The 21496-nt window shown below is 35.8% G+C and overlaps 1 protein-coding gene across 1 annotated transcript in view; it reads left to right on the plus strand.

Moving 5' to 3' along the window:
- The window catches only part of La (La autoantigen-like), a 170102-nt gene that overhangs the window by 23970 nt on the left and 124636 nt on the right, over window positions 1-21496 (plus strand). The window contains exon 3 of the mRNA XM_090387469.1: window positions 4971-5075. Coding sequence (XP_090243595.1) covers window positions 4983-5075 — 93 coding nt within the window. The 5' untranslated portion in view covers window positions 4971-4982. The remainder of the gene's footprint in view (window positions 1-4970; window positions 5076-21496) is intronic.

Genomic DNA, 21496 nt, shown 5'->3' on the forward strand with positions numbered 1-21496 from the left:
GTATTAAAATGGCTGTCTTATCTATCATAGCATTTTTGCACATTGTCTCAGGAGCCTTTAAGATGCCACCAGCATAATATCTCTAGACTCTCTTATTCTCCACACACAAGTTCTTCTGAATTCTTCTTATCTATCCTATGGTGGGTTGAGTCTCATTGAACACATCTTCTGAAGTTTGCTACAGAAATTCAAAGCTTTCCTGATCATCCAGCATAGCAGTATCTGCATAACCTAAGTTTTGAAATCTTATATAGAAACAAATCAAAAAGAGGTAGTCCAGCAGGTATCAATTAAAGAGGTTATTTTTGCATGGGAAATAAATTGTACAGAATAAGCCACGATAATTCCTTGTCCTATCTGTCATTGGGAAACCAGCTTATGTGACTGTGACATGAATGTGATGCAGTGGAAGAATGTCTCAGACCATATGAGAAGTTATATGTTGCATATTTAATGTAATTGTTTAGTTACATATATCTGTATACTGATGGTTCTAAAACAGACAGGCAGGTGGGTGTTGCAGTAACCAAACAAAATGACAAATTTTTCAATCCCATAGTAGAATGCAGTACACTGGCATATCTTCCCTTGAAAAAATCATCACAGTCTCTTTAAACATTGTATATGCCTTACAGGGGATCACCCTTCCACTCATGTCTAAGGAAAATTCATATCTGTTTTTCTCATCTTAAGTGGGCCATACATCTCAAACACACAGTCAGGTCAACTTTGGTAATTAACACATTTGTGGCAACTGGGCATGTACACAGAAACAATACAGTGGTGGCAACTGTTTAAAGATGTATGGGCACTTTCATTGAAGTTTTCATGGTATGAGTGAATAACAGCCATTGGAAGGTATTTTCACTCTTCAGTTTTATCAAAAACATACGGTCATATTTTGTTACTAGTTTTTAAAGAACAAGTAATAAAATCTGATGGCAAGTGTGGTCAGTGACATTTTTCCCCCATCTTAATAATCTCTTTCACAGCCCATACATCCTAATGAGATCTTGGCGCCTCCGTAGCCAGGTGGGCAGGAGCAGCAGTGCGTAGCACACACTTCTTGATCAGACTGGGGTTCGAGCCTGTGACCACCAAATACGGAGGATGCGGAAAGGTCAGGGAATGACCACCACATATCCCCGGAGCAATATGGCCTTAGTTGCTAATGCTCCAAAAACCAAGTAACAAACCATGAGATCTTAGGGGTTTAATTTACCCGAAGAAGTCAACTGGTGCTGAATTCTGCAGTGGTTGAAAAGTGGGAATGGCAAAAAAATAAATTACTAAATCTTTCACTTTAATAGACATTTTGTCAATAGCAACTGAATACTTGTTTCTTATGTGGTCACATATATGCATTGATATGTACAACAGGATGCGAAAGTATCCTCTGATGTGGCCACTTTCTTTCCAGATGAAAGTGGCCACATCTGACAAGATCATTTAATTGCTTCAGTATGTGTGCACTAACTGCCATAAAGGTATTAATTGTACACTTGATGCTTGGTTTGATTGTGTTTGGCAGAACTTAGGGATAAATACAACTGGTTAGATTCTGTTGGATTCCTAGACATTCTGGAATACCCGACAATAAAGTGACTGACCAAGCTGCCAAAAAAAACTTGTCAAATGCTTTTTACACTAGTACAAGGTGCCACGTGATGGTTTCATTTCTGTTATTAGAAAAGCCTGTGAAACCTGGAAAAGCCAGATGAACAAAAAATTATATCAGATCAAACCCAAACATGAAATCATGCTTTCACTCATGCTCTTTCCCTCTGCATGAAAGATGATCCTTCCTAGCATCCCAGACAGTTCCCCCAAATTGTTTGCTCAGTGCATGGAGAGAAAAAAATTTGGTTATTGCTTACTGTGCTTCCCTAATGCTGTTGCATGGCTTCGTGCTGTACTTGTTTTTTTTTTTTTTAACACTTGAAATGGAGAATAAACAATTTAATAACAGATAATTGTAACTATTAGACAGATTTTAAAAATATAAAATTAACTTTTATTGACAGTTAATAAATTTTATAAACTACTATTTTATATTTGGAAAATCCTTATGTCTCCTATACATCCTTTATGATGGTAATACAATGCGATCTCTTATTGTCAATGGTTAGGAGATACATTTTCCCCCAAAAAATTTCTTTGAGTTTATGCTCTGGTTCTTCCAAGCATTTTGCACATATGGTTCCTAAAAGATATAAAGCATTGTATTCTGTTAATAGAATACAATGAACTGCTGAACCCTTCATGAGAAGGATTCCTTGCAGCTGGGTGTGGCCATATTTGGCCTCACCCAGCTGCATTCCAGAATGTAGTGTATGCTCAAAAACTTTAGTGCACATCACTTCCAGATCTGCTATTCTGCTGTGCAGCTGCATAGATTAGAAGGGACCCTGGTCCAAGATGCTTTTCTCAGTTGATAGTAAATGATATTTTTGTAGAATGTCTACTTTATCAAACTGTTTGACAAACAGCTTTTCAGTCACATGTACTGTCGTAAGACTTGCTATCCCTACAGGCAATTCTAGTGGACAAATCAAGCTTTAATCACATTTTTACTTTCCTTAAACTAGCAAACCTCATGAATCGCATTTATACAAACTTGAAAGCAGCGGTAGCAGCAAACCTATGCTAACAGAAAAATTTTAATAAGTGTTTATTCTTCCACTCGGTGTGAGAACAAGTTGGCCCTTGTTCTCACACCGAGTGGAAATTTTTATGGGTCTTTTTCATAATGTGACTGAGTTAGTTGGTCTCAAGTGAGGGTAGCATAGTTTTCTCTACTGGAAATTCGGGTTATTCATCCAGCAAACAGCCATTTGACTATAGAACACGTGCAGTTTACAGACATATTATGTGGCCAAAGATGGCCTAAGTTGCTGATGCACCCTTCAACAACCAACAAACCAACTAATATTATAGTTAAAGTAGATTTTGCACAAAAACTCTTCCCAAGTAACACCAGCACCATCTCAGATATCCCAGTGATTTTTAATAAAATTTACAGAAAAAATACTATTTAACTAACGCTGTACTATATATAACGCTGTACTAGAAAGAAGGGTTAATCTAGCTCATGAAGATCTGATAGGCTGTCAGCTGAGGTGCAGTAATTTCTAATTCTGTGAAAGGCTGGTAATAGTAAAATCATTTATGAGCAGTAGTTTTCATATTAGCAAGGTTTAAAAATCTTTGGGATGCTTCACATCCCTGTGTTTTCAATCACTTAAGTGCTAAACTTAATCAGACTTGTTACAGTTAACAGAATCTAAACACTCATGAAATTATAAGAAACTTTCAGCGATTGTCACTCACATTCATTTATATTGTAAAGTTCTGTCTTAGAAGACTATCTCCAAATAGTAGCAGTTGTGATATCATGTGATTACACCATTGTTTACAGGAAATTGATCTGCTGCCGTCATGTTTTTGCAAAATGAATAGTACAAGGAAATGTTCAGTTTTGCCCTTGGTTTTTATTTTAAAGAATTTCCATTGTAAAGAATAGCCACCGGGGATATGTTGTTTCATTGGTGAATAATTCAAAGGACAGCAGCAATGTTAAAAAAAAACAATTATTATAAATATTATGTTTTATTTTTATCTTGCTTATGACACTGTTGATGAGTAGAAAAAATTAGAAATATGGCTACATGATGAAAGTTTTAAAGCTATATTTAAAAACTGCCCTTGTTATGAATATGCTAAATTTAATAGTGTCTATAGTTCGGGGAGATGGCCTCTGTTGCCAAGTGGTCAGGAGCGCGAGTGCAGTAGCACGCACCCTTTGAGTAGATTGGGATTCAAGCCCCTGACTGCTAAACACTGTTGATCTGCCAACCCGCATGACCAGCGTGACAGATTTCCATTTCCCTCAATATGAATTGTTGAGGAGGCATCAATCTTGCAGTGGATTGATAATAGCTACAGTTTTTTTTTATAGCTTGGGGAAAATTCAATTGTGGTGGTGTTGTGTGTAGGGTTGGAATGTTGGAGAGTGAAAAATGCCTTGCACAGTGAATGAGAAAAAATGCTCTGTATTCAAAGAAGATAAATTTAATAAAATCTTATATTAAATAATTTTATATTAGAGCTGCGAAAAAATTTATTTGTTGCACAGAGCATTAAACTACAATACATAAAATTAGCTTTCGGCTGGGTGGCAGCCGATGAAGGCTGCCACCCAGCCGAAAGCTAATTTTATGTGCAACAAATAAATTTTTCGCATTATGAATCCGGAGCACATAGGCCTCTTTTATTATTTATATTAGAGCTGTATAGATCAGACTTCTTTAGTGCTTATAAATCACATTATGATATTGTGATAACAAAAAAAGTTAGTGCCTTGAAAAGTAGTATACAAGAAAGAAGGATTAATTCAGCTCACGGAGATCTGATAGACTGTCAGCTGAGTTTCAATAATTTCTTATCACAAAAAAACTGACTTTATTACCTAACCAGATTGCAGAGCCACAACTTATTTTCAAACAAGAGGCTTTTTGTTTACTAATGAAAACATTACTTGTGTACTGCTTTTAAAGGCCTTTAATTTTTTGTGTTATTATGATGTCCAGTTGTATTCTATAAGCTAAAGCATGGAATGTTAAATTTATTTTCTCTGAACACAGTAAACTTGCTTAGCCAGAGTTCCATACTTTTCAACATTCATAACTTGTTGGTTTTTAAAATATAACTATAAATATAAAATTTTACATTCCATGTAGTATGTATTATGGACTGGTGAAAAAAAGAATAATAAAATAACCAGAAAGAGTGCAGTTACATATTACATAAGTTTTTAAAAATGGAATTTCTTAAAGAGAATGGAGAGTGTGTCTGAACTTGGGTTAAACTTGAGATTGTATAAAGATTGTATTGTATAAAAAAAACAAAGAAAAATATGAATTTCTATACTGGATTTTTCTCCAATTTTTATATTTTTTTCATATTTATAGAAATTGTTAAATATGGTTGAAGGAGAAGTTAAAGTTGATGCCACCACAAATGGTGGTACAAGCACATTGTCTGACCTTGAATCAAAAATTATTCGACAGATTGAGGTGCGTATATTTATACATGTTTAGTTAATTTTTTTAAAGCATTTAAAAATATAATGTTAATGTACGCAACTTAGCAAAAGTTTCATTTGTATGTGTAACTAGTTTGCTTTTAGCTATGAATATAATTGATTTTTAATGAGTTTTTTGGTGAATTTTTTAATGTAAAAACGTTTTATTTTAGAAAATTTTACTGTAATGTTGGGTTATTAAGTGATACAGTATTTAAAATTATTTATACACAAAGTTTTACTTTTTCATGAAACTTTAAAATTCTGTTGGAACTCCACTACCCTGAGTTTATACATTTGGAAATTTTACTTGTAAAAGAGTTAGTGGTTAAAACATTAGCTCTGTTTAAGACAGAAGGAGTTGCTCATGTGTTAGTTATTTTAGTGATGCAAATTTTTAAATAGTTCATACATTAATACATAAAATAAATTTGTTACTTGATCTATGATGCATGTTACAAAATTAGCACATCATCATGCCCAATTTCTCATTCATTTTTTCTTTTTCTTTTTTCACCCCATTCTGTGTTGGGAATTTCTTCTGCACTAATTCTGAAATAATACAAATGCATCTCATTTGTATAATTTTCATACATATCTGAAACTTATATTAAAAGTAAAATAATTTTTTACCCAGTGCCAAGGAACAAGAACTTATATTTGGAATTCTTATGTGATCAAACTGCAGTTTCATTTCCTTCTTTCTTTACTTTTTACCTCCTTTAAAGTGTTGTGACTAGTGTCATAATTTAAGAGAAGAAAGTCGTTGCTCCTGTTCGTAGGAAATATCACACAACAGTTATGAAGAAAAAATGTAGACTGTAATCATTGTCTAAGTGCTATGGGGTTTCTAAGAAGACTTGCATGGTCTGATTAAAAAGTTCTAAAGACTATTTAGTACAAAAGACGTAGTGGAGGTAGAGGGCCAAGATGATGAGTAAGCATGGGGGAGGGGTTATCATATTACTGGTTTGAGCTGCTTCCTACTCCACCAGGCTAATAATGAGCAGTATGTGCTAAATTTCTGACATACTTCAAGCTGCTTTTACAATGATCTACCTTCTCTTGCAAAAATAATTGATGTGAAAGCAGAACAACCTGTGTGCATTGAGTGTGAAGAATGGAGCAGAAATCCTCTTGATGTTAAGAACTGCATTTGGCTCTGAGAAAGTGTTGATGAAAAATGGTAGTCTCCTTTTGATTATGCCTGGCAATTCTGACTGAAAAACTTAGCATGTGGTTGAGTGTCAACAGAATTTGCTCCAAGATTGTTGAACAGTGACCAAAAGGTTCATTGTTGAGAACTGCAAAGAGGGTGGAAATGGACTCTAATTTCATCAATATCATTGTTTCTAGTGAAGAAACATGAGTGTATGCCTATGACTCTGAAATGAAATTCCAGTGGAAGTCACCAAAATTGCCTTGTCCAAAAAGAGCATGACTGATTTGTTTAAATATAAAAACACTGTTGCTTGTTTTTTCAACATTCGGGATATGTTTTGTTATTATTTATTTTTTTTTTTTTTTTGAAAATGGTATAATTGTGAACGAGGCCTATTATAAAGAGGTTCTGATTTGATTGAGGGAAAAGTTAGGAACAAACACCACCAGCTCTTTGTAAAGGGTGAATGTTCCTGTGAACATACATGCAGTATGCTCTTCACTCTTCATTACAATAAATAAATATATATATATATATATATATGTGTATTTTATATGTATGTGTTATGAATATAGCAGTAATGTTGAAACACGTTTCCAGCCATTTTTAAATTGGAAGATGAAATGGTAAACATGATTGCTAGGTTTATTTGTAAATACCTGTTCTTTATTTAAAATTAAGTTACTGTCTGTTGGACCAACATCCCTTCTTGTCCAAAATTAACCCTTCCTGTAATGTTTATTATAAATCCTTCTGGCCTTGGAAATGACAATAAATGGAAATTTATTTACTGAATTCATTATTTAATCTGTTATCCTGTTTTGTTCAAAGCCTAGAACAATACCACTGTAAAGATATAAAAAGATGAATAGCTTCTAAAATTAGAAGAATTCTTTGAATATTTAATATTTTTATTTGTTAGATTTTACCAATTGTTCCCATTGAATTTGTGAAATTTTTGAATTAATGGTAGAATTTACTGTCGCCTTAAGACCCACAGTGGTGGTGGTAACAATTCACCTTTACTCAAGAGTAAAGGTGAATTGTTACCACCACCACAGAAGCTGCCAAAACAAACTGGCATTATCATTTGGCTAAATCTGTAATCTATGATGATTTGATGACTATATGAAGAATCCATGCCTACTTTTTTCATAGTGAATGTCTGACCTATGTAACTTATTGATCCTGAGTTTTTGCTTTCCAAAGCCAGCAAGTTTCTTGATATTAATCAGAATAATGTTACGATATAATTGGATGGTTCGGTGTTAATTAATTTCTCTGATGTTTGTTTCTCATTGGTTGCTCCTTTTAGAATTAAAAACAATTTCTGCTCTTTTCAAAGGCCATGTGACAGGTTGTGATAATAAGCCTTCTACTATAAGATCAACCTGCCCACAGGTCCTCTCAGTTTCTGAGAAGTTAGTCATCTTATAGCATGTTAAAGGAATTGTTGCAAGCTGTAGCAAGTAATTAATTCTAAAGAATTCATCCAAAAATTAAAAATAAGACTATCAGATTAAATTAAAAGTACAGTCGGTCCTCGTATAACACGTGTTTGCATTACACGAATTCGATCATACACGATTTATAAATAGGGGAACGTTATCTTATATAACACGAACCGAATTCGCTTATACACGATTCGCCTTTGTGTTTACAAGAAATGGCAGTCGAACGCGGAATCACCCCAACTGAACGCAACACGATAGGAACGAAGAAGATTCTGAAAATGTATTTATGTGTTTTATATCAGTGAAGGGGAAACACATTTCACCATAATAACGTAAAAACCAACACAATTCCAGCTATCGATATAATCGCAAATGCAATTAGATGGAGTTTACTACCAGTTTATAACAGATTCCACTAGCAGAAACGCAACTGGAAATTGTTTTTATTGTTTTATGGTAGTAACCCCCAGAAATGTGCTTTAGTAAAATGTGAGGTGTTAATAGTGTATCTCGGCCTTTACGGTGTTGTTTATTCAGTTGCTACACGCGCGCAGCTTTGTTTCTGTGTATCAAGCGTGCCACCTCGTTTGTAATTGTGCTTTATTCCCCAAAAATTAGTAAAATACTTAAAAGGTGTGAAAAGGAAGCGTCCTGGCTAAGACACTGCAGATTCAGAGAGAAAAAAAAAAAAAAGAAGCAATATCGATAAACAGAGGCGGACTGGGTCAAAAATTCTTACCCGGGAAAATTTGTAGTGGCCTCATACTATGGTTTATGGCCAAAATCACACCGGCCTCCGGCCCACCGTGGTTTCCCCCGTAAGGCTTATGGCCAGTCTGCTTCTGTCGATAGAGAAAAAATATGAAATTGTGAAACGCTTTGAGCGAAATGAAAGACCATGTGATATTGCACGTGCTACAGACCTAAATGAGGCAACGCGGAGAATTACAAAGAATGCAGAGAAAATAAAAACAACTTTCATAGCGGGAACAACTCAAAGTTTAATTACAATCCATTAGATTAAGACACAAAGAATTGGAAGAGATGGAACGGCTGTCATCTCTTTGGATAGAAAATCAAACAAAAAGCAAGTTTGCTTACGATAGAAGCAAAAGCATTAGCAATATTTTATTACGACTTACGTATTATAATTACGTATTATAAAATACGTAAGTATTTTATTATGTCTATTTTATTTAATATAATAAATTTTTTACGAATAAAATACATATTTTATCCGTAAAAAATACTTTTTTAGTATTAAAAAATACTAAAAATACTTTATTATAATATAATATTATTTTTATTACGTATTTTATAACGATTAAAATTACCCGATTATTTATTGTGTTTGGTAATGTTTTGGTTCCAAATGTGTGTTCAATCTTGGGTGGTCGGCACCTAACCCTACTTTTTCCATAGGGCCGGTTGTTTATATTGCACGATTTTGCATTGCACGAGGATTTCTAGGAACGCAACTATCGTGCTATACGAGGACAGACTGTACAGAATAAATAAGCAGGGCCTGTATTTGCTCAGGCAAGCACATAGGCACAGTCTTCTGCTTAAAGAATGGCACAACTGCTACCAGAAAATAGCAGGGAAACTCCCACTGCAAACCCACTGGGTGAATACAGACACCCACTTAAGAATTAAAACAAAATTTTTTAAGGAGAAAACACCCATGTTTCTGTCATGGCTTACAAACAGCAAAAGAACCATGCCTTTTCACATTGTTTGAGTTGCTTCCTAGTTATTGGGTTAACCATATGTAAGACATTTTTTTTTTTTGTCTGTATCGATTATTTATAAAGGGGCATCCATGCATGGTCTGTGACATGCATTTTGACATGGTCTGTTAGCAGACCATGTCAAAAATGGGAGTATTTTGGGAATTTCTACATGGCAGATGCCTCCTTGAAGAAGTGGTCACTATGGTTTCCAGTTAATTTCCTGTTTTTCTTAAGTGGTGTCTGTTTTTGTCTCTTGGGTTTGGTACAGTTGGGAGGTTTCCTTGCTGGTTTCTAGCAGTAGTAGTCACACGATCCTTTAAGAGGTGCCATGTCTCTATGCTTTCCTGGGTGAATGTAGGCTTTTTTTTTTTTAAGAAAACCCCAAACACGAGAGGTATTAGAACCTATAGTACTTTGTACCCTGCTTGGGTTGGAGGGTGAGAAGACGAAAGAAGATATTTGTTGACATTAGACTTGAACTTCTGTAGACTAATTTTAAGGAAATACATATGAAGCAAGGTTGTTCCAGAAAACGACAGTTGAATGAATAAACGAGGAAGATGAAAAGTCAGTTCTGTGAGTTTGAAGTTAGACTAAATGGATGTTGGCTGGTGGCAGCACGTGTTTGGACTGTTTTGAAAGAGAGAACGGGAATTATAGAAGCCAATTCAGAAGTACAGTGCCCATGGAAGTATCTGTAGAAAAGGCATGCAGCAGAAACAGTACTGTCTGTGAGACAGTGAGTGGAGAGACTTTGTTAGAGAGGAGTCATTAATTAACCTAACTGCCCTCTTCTGAATGGAATCTAGAAGCATGAGAGAGGTTTTGGGGGCACTGCCCCAGATGTGGGAACAATATTCCATGGTAGAGCAGATTTGCGATTTGTACAGAGTGAACAGCTGTTTGGAAGAAAAGTAACGCCGAGAGCGAAAGAGAAAACCAGGTTTTTTAGATGCAGAGGAAGCAATATTTGTAATGTGCTTGTGCCAAGAGAGATTAGAAGTCAGGGTAATCCCCAAAAGAGATATATCATTTTGCCTAGAAATCGGAGTGTCACCAAAGATAAGTATAGGAGCAGAAGAATCCTTTTTGCGAGATATGACAAAACTGAGTTTTAGAAGGATTGAAATCAACTAAGTTGTCTTTGCCCCACTGGAGAATTGCTTGGAGATCGGCATTTAAGGAATTGGTAGCAGATATTCAAGAAGTTGAAGCTGATTGAGCAGGGCAAGGTTTCTCAAAATGGAAAGTGGAATGCAATGTGCTGTCATTGGCAAAACTATGGATAGGATTTCCAGTCAATGGAAGAAGGTCATTAATATACAAGAGGAAAAGAGTGGGGGAAAGAACTGAACCTTGCATATCGTAATTGCCTTGTTTCGAATTCTTCAGTTTCATTTTCTGCCTGAACCAAAGCTTGCAACAATTGTAAAGCAGTTATTAATCAGTCCAAACTAGATTTTGAACAGGCTAAGAGCAGAAAACTTGTTTCTTGCTCTAATGGTAGCCGAGCATTCTGGTTTCTTGCCGAAGCTATTGGCCGCAACTTTTGTCCATCTCTGCTCCCACCTCTGTCAAAACCAGATGGTTCTGTTGTTACTTCAGCCAAGGATAAAGCTGACCTGCTAGCATCCCATTTTTCTTCCAACTCATGTATTAATGATCTTGGTAAAACACCTCCCAACACGCTCCATTCAATGCTTCCTGTGATTTTCCATCAAAAGGATGTTAGAAGGATTTTGACGACTCTTAATGCTAAGAAAGCTCTAGGTCGCGATGGTATTTCTCCACTTGTTCTCAAAATCTGTGCTCCTGAACTTACTCCTGTTCTCTGCCACCTTTTTTTGCTTTCTTATTCTAAAGGTGTTTTTCCTTCTGTTTGTAAATTTGCTCATATCCAGCCAGTTCCTAAAAAGGATGATAAATCCCTCCCATCCAATTATTGGCCCATTGCAATTACTTCCACTCTTTCTAAAGTAATGGAGAAATCAATCAACCGCCAACTCTTAAACTACCTAGAAACCTTCCGTCTGATTAACGATCGCCAGTATGGATTCTGTCAGTGTCGTTCCACTGGTGATATTCTGGCTTATGTTACCCATTTATGGACAAATTCAATGGAAAGTTTGGTGAAACACAAGCAGTTGCTCTTGACATCTCAAAGGCTTTTGATCGTGTTTGGCATAAAGGTCTTTTAAACAAGCTTCCATCTTATGGTTTGCCAACTGTTTTTTGTAAATGGTTATACAGTTTTCTCTCTGATCACTCACTGAGGGTGAAGGTAGATGGCTCTTTGTCTTCTAACTTCTCCACTAATGCTGGTGTCCCCCAAGGTTATTTATTCTGTTTGTTCCTCCTGCTTATTTATTCTGTTATTTTTAATTTTTTCATGACTGAAGGTAGCAGTTGGCATCTCTTCAGCATGAACATTCACATCTGTTCACCCAGTGCATTCCATTTGGCTTCCTAAATTGGTATCATATTCATCGACTGGTCTGTATTTATTTTGTCTGTAACATATGCAATGTCAGTGATATACAGGAATTTTGCTAGCAGGGAAAAGGAGGTGATTATCCCTTTGTATGAGGCAATGGTCAGGCCACGCCTTGAGTACTACGTACAGGTCTGGAGGCCTCATTTTAGGAAGGATGTCAATTTGATTGAGTGTGTACAGAGAAGGGCAACAAGATTGGTTAGTGGAATGAAGGGATCCTCTTACCAAGAGCGGCTTAAGTGCTGCAAATTGTGGCGGCTAGAGACTAGGCATCTGTGAGATGATCTGATTGAGGTGTATAAGGCCTTGAATGGGTTGAGTATGCTGAATTCTGACTGGATTCTTCTACTTGTTCAGATTATGAATTTAAGGAGTCATAAATTCAAATTGAGGGGTCATAAATTCAGATCGAGGAAAGACAGCTATAGAATAGATGTGCGGAAATTTGCCTTTAGCCAGCGGGTGGTTAACTGATGGTACAAACTTCCATCTGTCATTGTGGAAGTTGATAGGTTAAATAAATTTAAGGAGGAACTGGACAAACATTTAGAGGGAATGGTTGTGTGAATTTTTCTTTTTTTTTTTGGCTGATGCTACATAAACTCATACGATTGCTTTCTTGCATCACATGCGACGATTACTATTACTATATCTTAATTTAATTTTGTTTATCCAGTCATTTGTCAAACTAGATTTTGGTATTCTCTTTTTGAATCTGTGTTCTTTGGCAGTTAAAAGCATAATGATATTCAGTGCTAATAATAAGCAGCATCTGTTGTATATCCATTGCTTATTCCATTGTTCTTTGTATACTAATGATGCATCTTAGATATCAGTAATCTTTGCTATTTTTTTATTGCTTGTAATCTACACTATACAATATAGCCCCGTTTGCTATTGTCAAGCCTTATTGGCATTTGTCTCTTGTTACTTGTCCATTGTTCTCCAGTTCACCTTGCTTCTCTCACGTTCACTGAGAACTTTTTGTTACATCGTCATCAATTTCACTATTGTGCCTCAAAACTGTTCCAAAGTATGTCTTATTTTGTTCTGTTTTGCAATTTTCATTTTTTTTTCAAAATATATTCTGATACAGTCCATTCTGGTTATTTGGGACACATCGGGACTAGTGCATTTTGGCCCGATTAAGCGGCTGCCCCAGTTATCGGAAGTTTCACATAAATAGTTAAAAATACAATGTACCCCCCTTTACAATTGGTTCACTGTACAATCAAATTATGTTATGATGAACTCAACATCGTAAAGTACCATTCACTGTATGATGTGCAGTAAGCGGCGTTCATTGTGATCACGTTTGTGAATTGAATTTTAATTCTATTAATCAGCGATTCTAATTAGCGAAAATAGGAGGAATATTATCCACAGGCTATAAAAGCAAAGATATATTAAGCACAAATTTACCCGTTATTACCTTACCAATTAAAAAAATTAACATATGTGAAAATCGGAAGAATATACATGATAATCAGAATAATTAATACGTACTGTGATATGTACATACTAACTAGTTGACATTTCTGTTCACTGACATTTGTGGATGGGTGTTAAAATTTAAAACAAAAAGATAAGCAATCAATAACAAAGAACACGGCACGCACAAATTGCAAGTAACACAATACGCGCAAGCGAGAACGGAGTAACGAGTTACAAAGCTTTAAAAATAGGAATGAAGAGAAGATCTGAAAATTTATTTTTTTATATGATTGAAGATTTCATGGAAGTGTAAACTCATTTCACCATAATAACCCACAGAATTCCAGCTGTCAGTATTATCGCAAATTCATTCAATAAGATCGAGTTTACTATCCGTTTATGATAGATTGCACTAACAGAACCCAATAAACAGGTGACTGCTATTGTTTTTATTGTTTCATGGTTGTGACCTCCAGAATTTCGACCGAACCACATGGTACAGTTGGAGACAATCATAGGGTAATCTCCAGTGCTGCGGTCTCCTGCCCCGATTAAACGGCATGCTGTCCCAATTAAGCGAAGTAAACCCTGGCTATTTTCTCGATTGGTTTCTGTTTTTTAAGATTTGACCCAAATAAGCGGCTGTCCCGGTTAACCGGTGGCCCAAATAACCGGAATCCACTGTATTTCATCAGAAGATATTTTGGAAAAAATAAAATAGCTTACCCTTCTCTAGTCTAGTCATTTCACCATTTTATGACCTCTAGACATTAAGCATAAGGGCATTTCCTACTGGATAGTTATTATTTCAACTGAAATAAAAGTGAGTGAGCTCTGAGAACTGCTGTAAGCTTAGCATTCACTGGGAATGCATGGATATCTCCACAAGAACGTGGAGATATCCAAGGCAAAAACCTCTTCATAGAAGTTTTTGCCTCTTCTTACCTGTCTCAAGCAATTTTAATTTAGTATATTGTAATCCATCAGATAATTTCTTGGAACTCTGTTCATATGCTTTTTATAAACAAATGAATACTCACCATATGTGGCTCCTTTTGACTCCAAATTCCTCAGTCAGTTGCCTTAAGATGAAAACTGCGTCTGCCTTTTGCAGAAAGAGAGAGAGAGAGAGAGAGAGAGAGAGAGAGAGAGAGAGAGATTAACAGATAGTTCTCTTTTGTCTCTGTGTTTTATACTTATTTAGTATCATAATCCTAATCCTGTATGTTACCTTCATTGTTATAGACAAAAACTAAGTCCATTCAAGCATCTGTTATTTTACTTCAAATATATTATTGAAATGCTGTATACAGAGTATTTATGAAATTCATGCGTGTTCAGTGTAGCCATTTTTTTATTTCATTCCATTTATTTGTTGAGATTAGCTATGAACCATATCAACTTCTTTACAGTATTCTGTTAGACTTGGCATTATATACTCATATTTGGTAGACTTCACTAACACTCGTAGGATCCCTTTTTGCTTGTGGACAGTGAACAGTTCATCTTTGTATGGATACCTGAACATTACTGGAATTTAATGGAGTTGAAATTCTGACAGGAATTGCAAGAGGGATGGTAGTAGTTCCCGATGCTAGATGATCTTTTCAGTGTCATTCACAGTGCTCTGTGGAATTGAGGTCTGATTACTGAGGCCAGCGAAAAGGAAAGTTCCATTGTTCTTTTAGCCTGGATGACAAAATTTGACCATGGTGCATTACCCAGCTGGAAGTAACTGTCTCCTGAGAGGCAGGCTGTGAACATTGGCATTGGTGGGATGCACCTGTTCTGCAACTGTTTAGGCCAGGGCCATCCAACCTTTTTTTTTGGTTAAGAGCCAAAACAGATAAAACAATGAAGGTAAAGAGGTGCATGAGAAGGGCGGCAGGGGGGTTGAAACAGTTCCTTACTACTAATTTATATGTATTTTTCAAAATAGAATTTTATTTTTGTCAATCAATGTTTATATTTACAGTTAAAGCTTTTTAATAATCAAATTCAAAAATCCTTCACAGTTATTATATGACACTAATAATATTGTTAACTATTTAGGAAGATAAAGGAAAGCAATACAGAAAAATAAAATATTACTGAAACATGATATTTTCAAAAGTCAACATGAAACTCGGTACTGCTTTTCGCATAGAAGAGTCTCTATATCAGGGGTAATTGAAGATGTAGTAACTTTGAGTGAACTCTCAAGGTGGCTGTCAGTGATATAGGATCTTGTAGAACACTCAACATGTTTCATCCTGAAAAAGACTTGCTTGCAGTTATATGTACAGCAGAGTCCTGATTATTTGAGGTAATGTGGACCAAGGGAACCTTGGATAATCAAAAACTCAGATAACAGAAGGTTTAGCAAATTATTATTAAATAAACTGGATTTGAATACATGATGATGTACACTCTATTTTCAGGTTAGACCTACTTATTGAACATAATAACTTTTAATTTTATTTACAACTATTTTATTACAAAGATTAAAAAAAAAAATAGTACATGTATTAAAATTACAAGTAATAGACAATAAAAATGTACACTTACAGTTAGCACTACACCTTAGTATCACATAAATTCCTTAATGGGTTTTTGTTTCATAGAAGCTCCTCGCTTTTTAGCTGCTATATTTTGTAGGCTCCTAAGCAACAAAACATTGGCGGGCATGGTATCCTTCTGCTGTTCAATATAATGTAAAGTTGACTCAATGGCATTTAGACCTTCTGTGTGTGTCATTTTTTTTGTAGTTTCTGTGCACTCTTCATCGTCTTCTTCACTTTCATCCTTTTGTTTGTCAACAAGCGTTATGATCATGTCATCAGCCATTTCCAGCTGTTCATCAGAATTCATCCACTCTTTAGTATCCTCTGTAGTAAGAGTGTCCGAAACAGGAAGGTTATTGGCTAGTTCTAAAAGGGTTTCCTCACCTCTTTCATCTTCATTTGCCATCTTGTTTTTGTTGGCTTCATTTTGGGAGCATAAAATGTTTTTCCATGATTTAATAAGAGTAGATGTTTTAATATCGTTCCATGCTTCTTCCAACCAGTAAACAACATCCTTGATGTTTATTTTTTTAAGATTCTCAACAACACTGGTCCCTATTTCAAGATTTTGAAGCAGATGTTTTAAGAGACATCACCTATAGTTGCATTTCAGTCTCCAAAACACCTTGATCTAGAGATTAAAGAAGGGATGTCACATGTCATATAAAATTAGGTAGCAAAAACAGAGCTCTGATGTCACCAAAAATTAGTTCACTTTCATCTGGATGAGATGGAGCATTGTCTAAAATTAAAAATGCTTTATGGGGAAGTTTCTTTCAAATATTTTTTTGTGCTAGGGACAAATTCTTCGTAAAGTAAAAAAAAAAAAAAAAAAGTAAATTGCAGCTATTATCAATCCACTGCAGGATTGAAGCTTCCTCAATGATTCACGTTGAGGGAAATGGACCATGCCACACTGGTCCAGTGTGGGTTGGCAGATCGATTGTATTTAGCAGTCAGGGGCTTGAACCCCAGTCCACTCAAAGAGCATGTGCTTTCCGCACTCCTGCTCCTGACCACTCAGCTACGGATGACGATTTTTTCATGAAACCACATTTTAAACAAACTTGAATCCATCCATGCATTTTTTTGATTTGTGTAGTTAACAGGCAAACCTTTTACATTTTTTAAAGCTTGGGGGTTCCTCGATTTTCCAATGAGAGTTAGTTTAAGCTTATGCCCTTCTGATGAATTTGAACATGCCAGTACCGTCATTTTCTCCTTGCTTTGTTTGTAACCAGGAGCTGATTTTTCTCTTTTAGCTGGAAGTGTTTTGGATGGGAGCATTTTATAATTCAGGCCCATTTTGTCACAATTAAATTTGATCCAAATTCAAATTTTCTTTTTGAATAATTTTTGCTAATTTAGAAGTAAATGTTGCTATTTCTGTACTAGCTGTTAATTTTTCCCCAGTGATGTTCAGATTTCTAATTCCAAATATTTGTAGACGCATCTAGAAGAAGACTCACTCTACTGGAGTCTTTGATTTCCTTAACTAATTATTTTTAATGACATCAGCAATAAAAAAAAAAAAAAAAGTAAAGTGCAGCCATTATCAACCCACTGCAGGATGGAAGCCTCCTCAACAATTCATGCTGAGGGAAATGGACCATAATCTGCCACGCTGGTCCAGTGCGGGTTGGCAGATCGACCGTATTCAGCAGTCAGGGGCTTGAACCCCGGTCTACTCAAAGAGCGTGTGCTACTGCACTCCCGCTCCTGACCACTCGGCTACATCAGCAATAAGTGACACTAATTCTTTACATTTCATTTCATTTTGGTATTCTTCTACTGGACCTGTATCTACATCACAACTGCTTGAATTCCTTGAGCCATTTATCGTGGAAAGCCCATCTTACACTATTGTTTTTACTTGATGACACAACAGTTTTTCCCAGTGGGTTTAACACTTTCTGATCCCTTACCTATGCTTTCAAGTTTTGCACAGTTTCACAAAACTAAAAAGTGTAGTTTGTGTTTCCTTTTGTATATTTATAATGAAGGGTGAATTTACATAAATTATCCATAAACAATAATTCAGTAGGAAAGACAAATAATAAAATTTATGAAGACAACAAGAAAGTAGCTAACATTTGCTATGGAGTCAGACTCTCTTTTCACGATATGTCGGTCATGTGATCCGGTCTTACCTTCCCTCTTTCACACACCTCCAGTGACTTGTCTTTGCAAGATAATTGTATTTTTGTAAATAACAGTATTAAAAAGCCGTTTTTTTTTAATGCAAAATGTTCAAGTATATAATTACACTAAGCTAATTCATGTTGTGAATTGTGAAAATAATCTTATGCCAACACTATATTACAGTTGCATGCCTACTTAAGAGTTAAAGAGGGTGAGATATAAATAGTGCGACCTATTGTTGTTGGTTGTAGATTGGAATTACTTCACCTTTCGAAAAGAGCAGCCAGACATATCTTTGAGAGTATCTTCGTGGAAACTAGCCTTTAGCAGGGGATAAATAGTCTGTGAAGGAATTAACAAATTAATTACGTAAGATACTATTTTCTGATTGGAAATAAAACTTCTTTAATAAAGTTGTATTGGTGGCTTCCTATGATCTTCCTAAATGAAAAAAATGTGTGAATTATGCAAAGAAAATAAGGTATATTTTATAATATATTTTGAATGCATTTAGAATATCACTGAAAATTCACTTGTTGCTTGTCTCCAGGTGCCAAGCGTTATAGTGATCAAGCAATTCTCTGAGTGATCCTAGAGCATTTTTCTCAAGACTACAGTTTTGTTCATTTGAAAAAGTTTTTTTACGTTCCCATTAAGTAATAGTAAACTTAGTCTTACAAATTGTAACTAAGTTTCAATGCCCACCTTTCTTTTTTCCTTTAAACTACCTCACTAACTTTTACACCACTTAGTCACTCTAGCGACACTGCTCCTGCCTCCCCATGGCGGGGCCGGTAACCTGGGAGAAGAAATTCACTTGCCCATGGCTGAAAGGAGCAAAGATGGATAACGATATGTTTCCACCTTTAGAGCCATCGAGCTCAAGACTATCTACAAATGGCACTGAAAATGACTTCTCTCAACACAAGAGGTTGTTTTCAACCTCTTGTGTTGAGAGAAGTCATTTTCAGAGAGGCTTTTGCAACACAAAAGATGATTTATACGATCTCATCGAATGCTATGAACCAGCAGGCATATCCCTTCAGGAAACATTTAAATTTTCAAGTGTGTCCTACCATTAAAAATTACACTATTTTCAGATGAGACAGGAGTGACTTTCCAGCTTGTGGAGGGGTGGCTTTTCTTATTAGAAACAACTTTCCATCCAAACATCTTGATCTTCAAATTCCTTTTGAAATAGTGGCAATTCGTGCTGTAATTGGGACCATGCTTACAATAGCATTTATATATATCCTTACAAATCTCTCATTCTCTTCAGATGACCTAGAAAATCTAATAGACCAGCTACCACATCCTTTCTGCTTGCTCGGAGACTTCAATGCCCATCATCCTCTGTGGGGATCTCCAACGATTGACAACAAGAGAGGTAAACTAATAGAATCAATTCTTGATGTTTGTCAACTTACCCTTTTGAATATGGCGAGCCTACCTATATTCATTTTTCTACAGGATCCATGAGTGCAATAGATCTTTCAATCCGTTCTCCCTCTATATATACCAATACGGAGTGGTTTGTTCTTGAAAATCCAATGAGTAGCGATCATCTATCGATCCTCTGCAAGTTGCAAGCATGGGTAAATTCCCCTTCAATGTGTCACTCCACTTGGAAATTTCGTAGGACATGTTGAACGAATATGTCTCTCATACCCAATTTAATGATGAAATAGTTCAATCCCAGACCATAGATAATGTCACAGAACACATAAATAAATCAAATATTCCAAGCTGCCACTTCTGCAATACCAAAATCTTTGCGGGGGAAGTGCAAACACAGTAATTATTGGTGAAATCAGGATTGTACACACGCTTAACAGGAAAAACAAAGCTTGGAACTAGTCTTGCAAATTCTCCACAATTAGTAAATTAATTACCTTTAAAAGGATGCAAGTGGTAGATGACTCTCATCAACCGGTGCAGTACCACCACTTTGCTTATTGGAGTCTTGAAGTGGGGAAACCCATGTTTAGTCTCTAGAGCAAAGTTTCCGGCATCCCCCTCCCCCCATACTTCTCCTTCAACCCATGCATGGTACTAAGTACTATAGGTTTTGATACCTTTCATGTTTGGGGATTTCATAAAAAAAAAAAAGCCAAATTCCACCAAATAAGATGAAAAGCAAAAAAAGATGCCTGGATTAGCTTTTCCTCAAGTATAAACAAGGACACGGACAGCAGAATCATCTGGAGGAAAATGCAAATGCTTAATGGCAAATATGTCCAGTCCCCAGCCACAATATTAAAGGGAAGGAGTTGTCATCATTGGGAGAAATAGTAAATGCCTTAGCAGAATCATTTGCCATCCACCTACAACACAACCTTTCAATGAATTAAAGAATCTGCAGAACAGCAAAAGATCAGTTTTTCTATGATAGTTTCACACCCGTACAACCAACCATTCACAGTAATAGAACTTTTATGGTCACTCAATAAAACATCCAGTAGTGCTGCTGGTCCAGATGGGATCTACTACATAATATTAAAACAACTTGACAACAGAACCAAAAGGATACTGTTAAAATATTACAACTGAATATTCTTAGAAAATATTTACCAATCTTCTGGGGTCACTCAATTGTTCTAGCCCTCCCGAAGCCAGGAAAGGATTTTTCCTTTCCACATAAATACAGGCCGATTTCATTGACTAGTTGTTTAGACAAAGTCCTGGAAAAAACGGTTCACAGGTTACTGTGAACAAACAACTTGCTAAACAGTAACCAGTATGGATTTCAAAAGAATCGGTCCATGCTAGATGTGATGATAAAAGCAGAAGCAAACATCCATAATGCCTTCGTAAGGAGACAGCATCTAATCATGATTAATCTCGATATTGAGAAAGCATTTGATACCACCTGGAAATATGGTGTACTTAAAGATCTTCATTTTTTTCAGCTTTAGAGGTCAGTTACCCCATTTTATTCAAAACTTAATATGCCACAGAATGTTTCAGGTTAGATACATGAACAATTTATCCAAATCATTTGAATAAGAGGAGGTGTACCACAGGGTTCTATTCTCAGTGCAACATTATTTGCAATTAGAATTACAAACATGACACGGGATGTACCAAATACAGTAGAATCATACATGTTTGCCGACGATCTCATTATCTTTTATCAATCCCAAACTATGAACACCATTGAAAGGCAGCTTCAGATTTCCATAGCTAAAATAGAATCATGGGCATTACAGAATGGTTACTCCCTAGCAGAAAAGAAATTCACTGCAATTCATTTATGTAAAAAACACAAACTACATCCAGACCCAGAAATATATTTAAAAAACAGCCCGATTCCCATTACCAGCAAGTTCCTTCTATTGGGGTTATACTTAGCCAATAAACTTAATTTTGCTACTTATATAGCTTATCTTCTGACAACTTGTCTTAAAAAACTGAACATCCTTAGAGCTGTCTCTTCTATGTCTTGGGGTGT

The sequence above is a fragment of the Mastigoproctus giganteus genome, chromosome 13 (assembly GCF_048544385.1).
Source record: "Mastigoproctus giganteus isolate SK-2022 chromosome 13, ASM4854438v1, whole genome shotgun sequence".
Classification (NCBI taxonomy): domain Eukaryota; kingdom Metazoa; phylum Arthropoda; class Arachnida; order Uropygi; family Thelyphonidae; genus Mastigoproctus; species Mastigoproctus giganteus.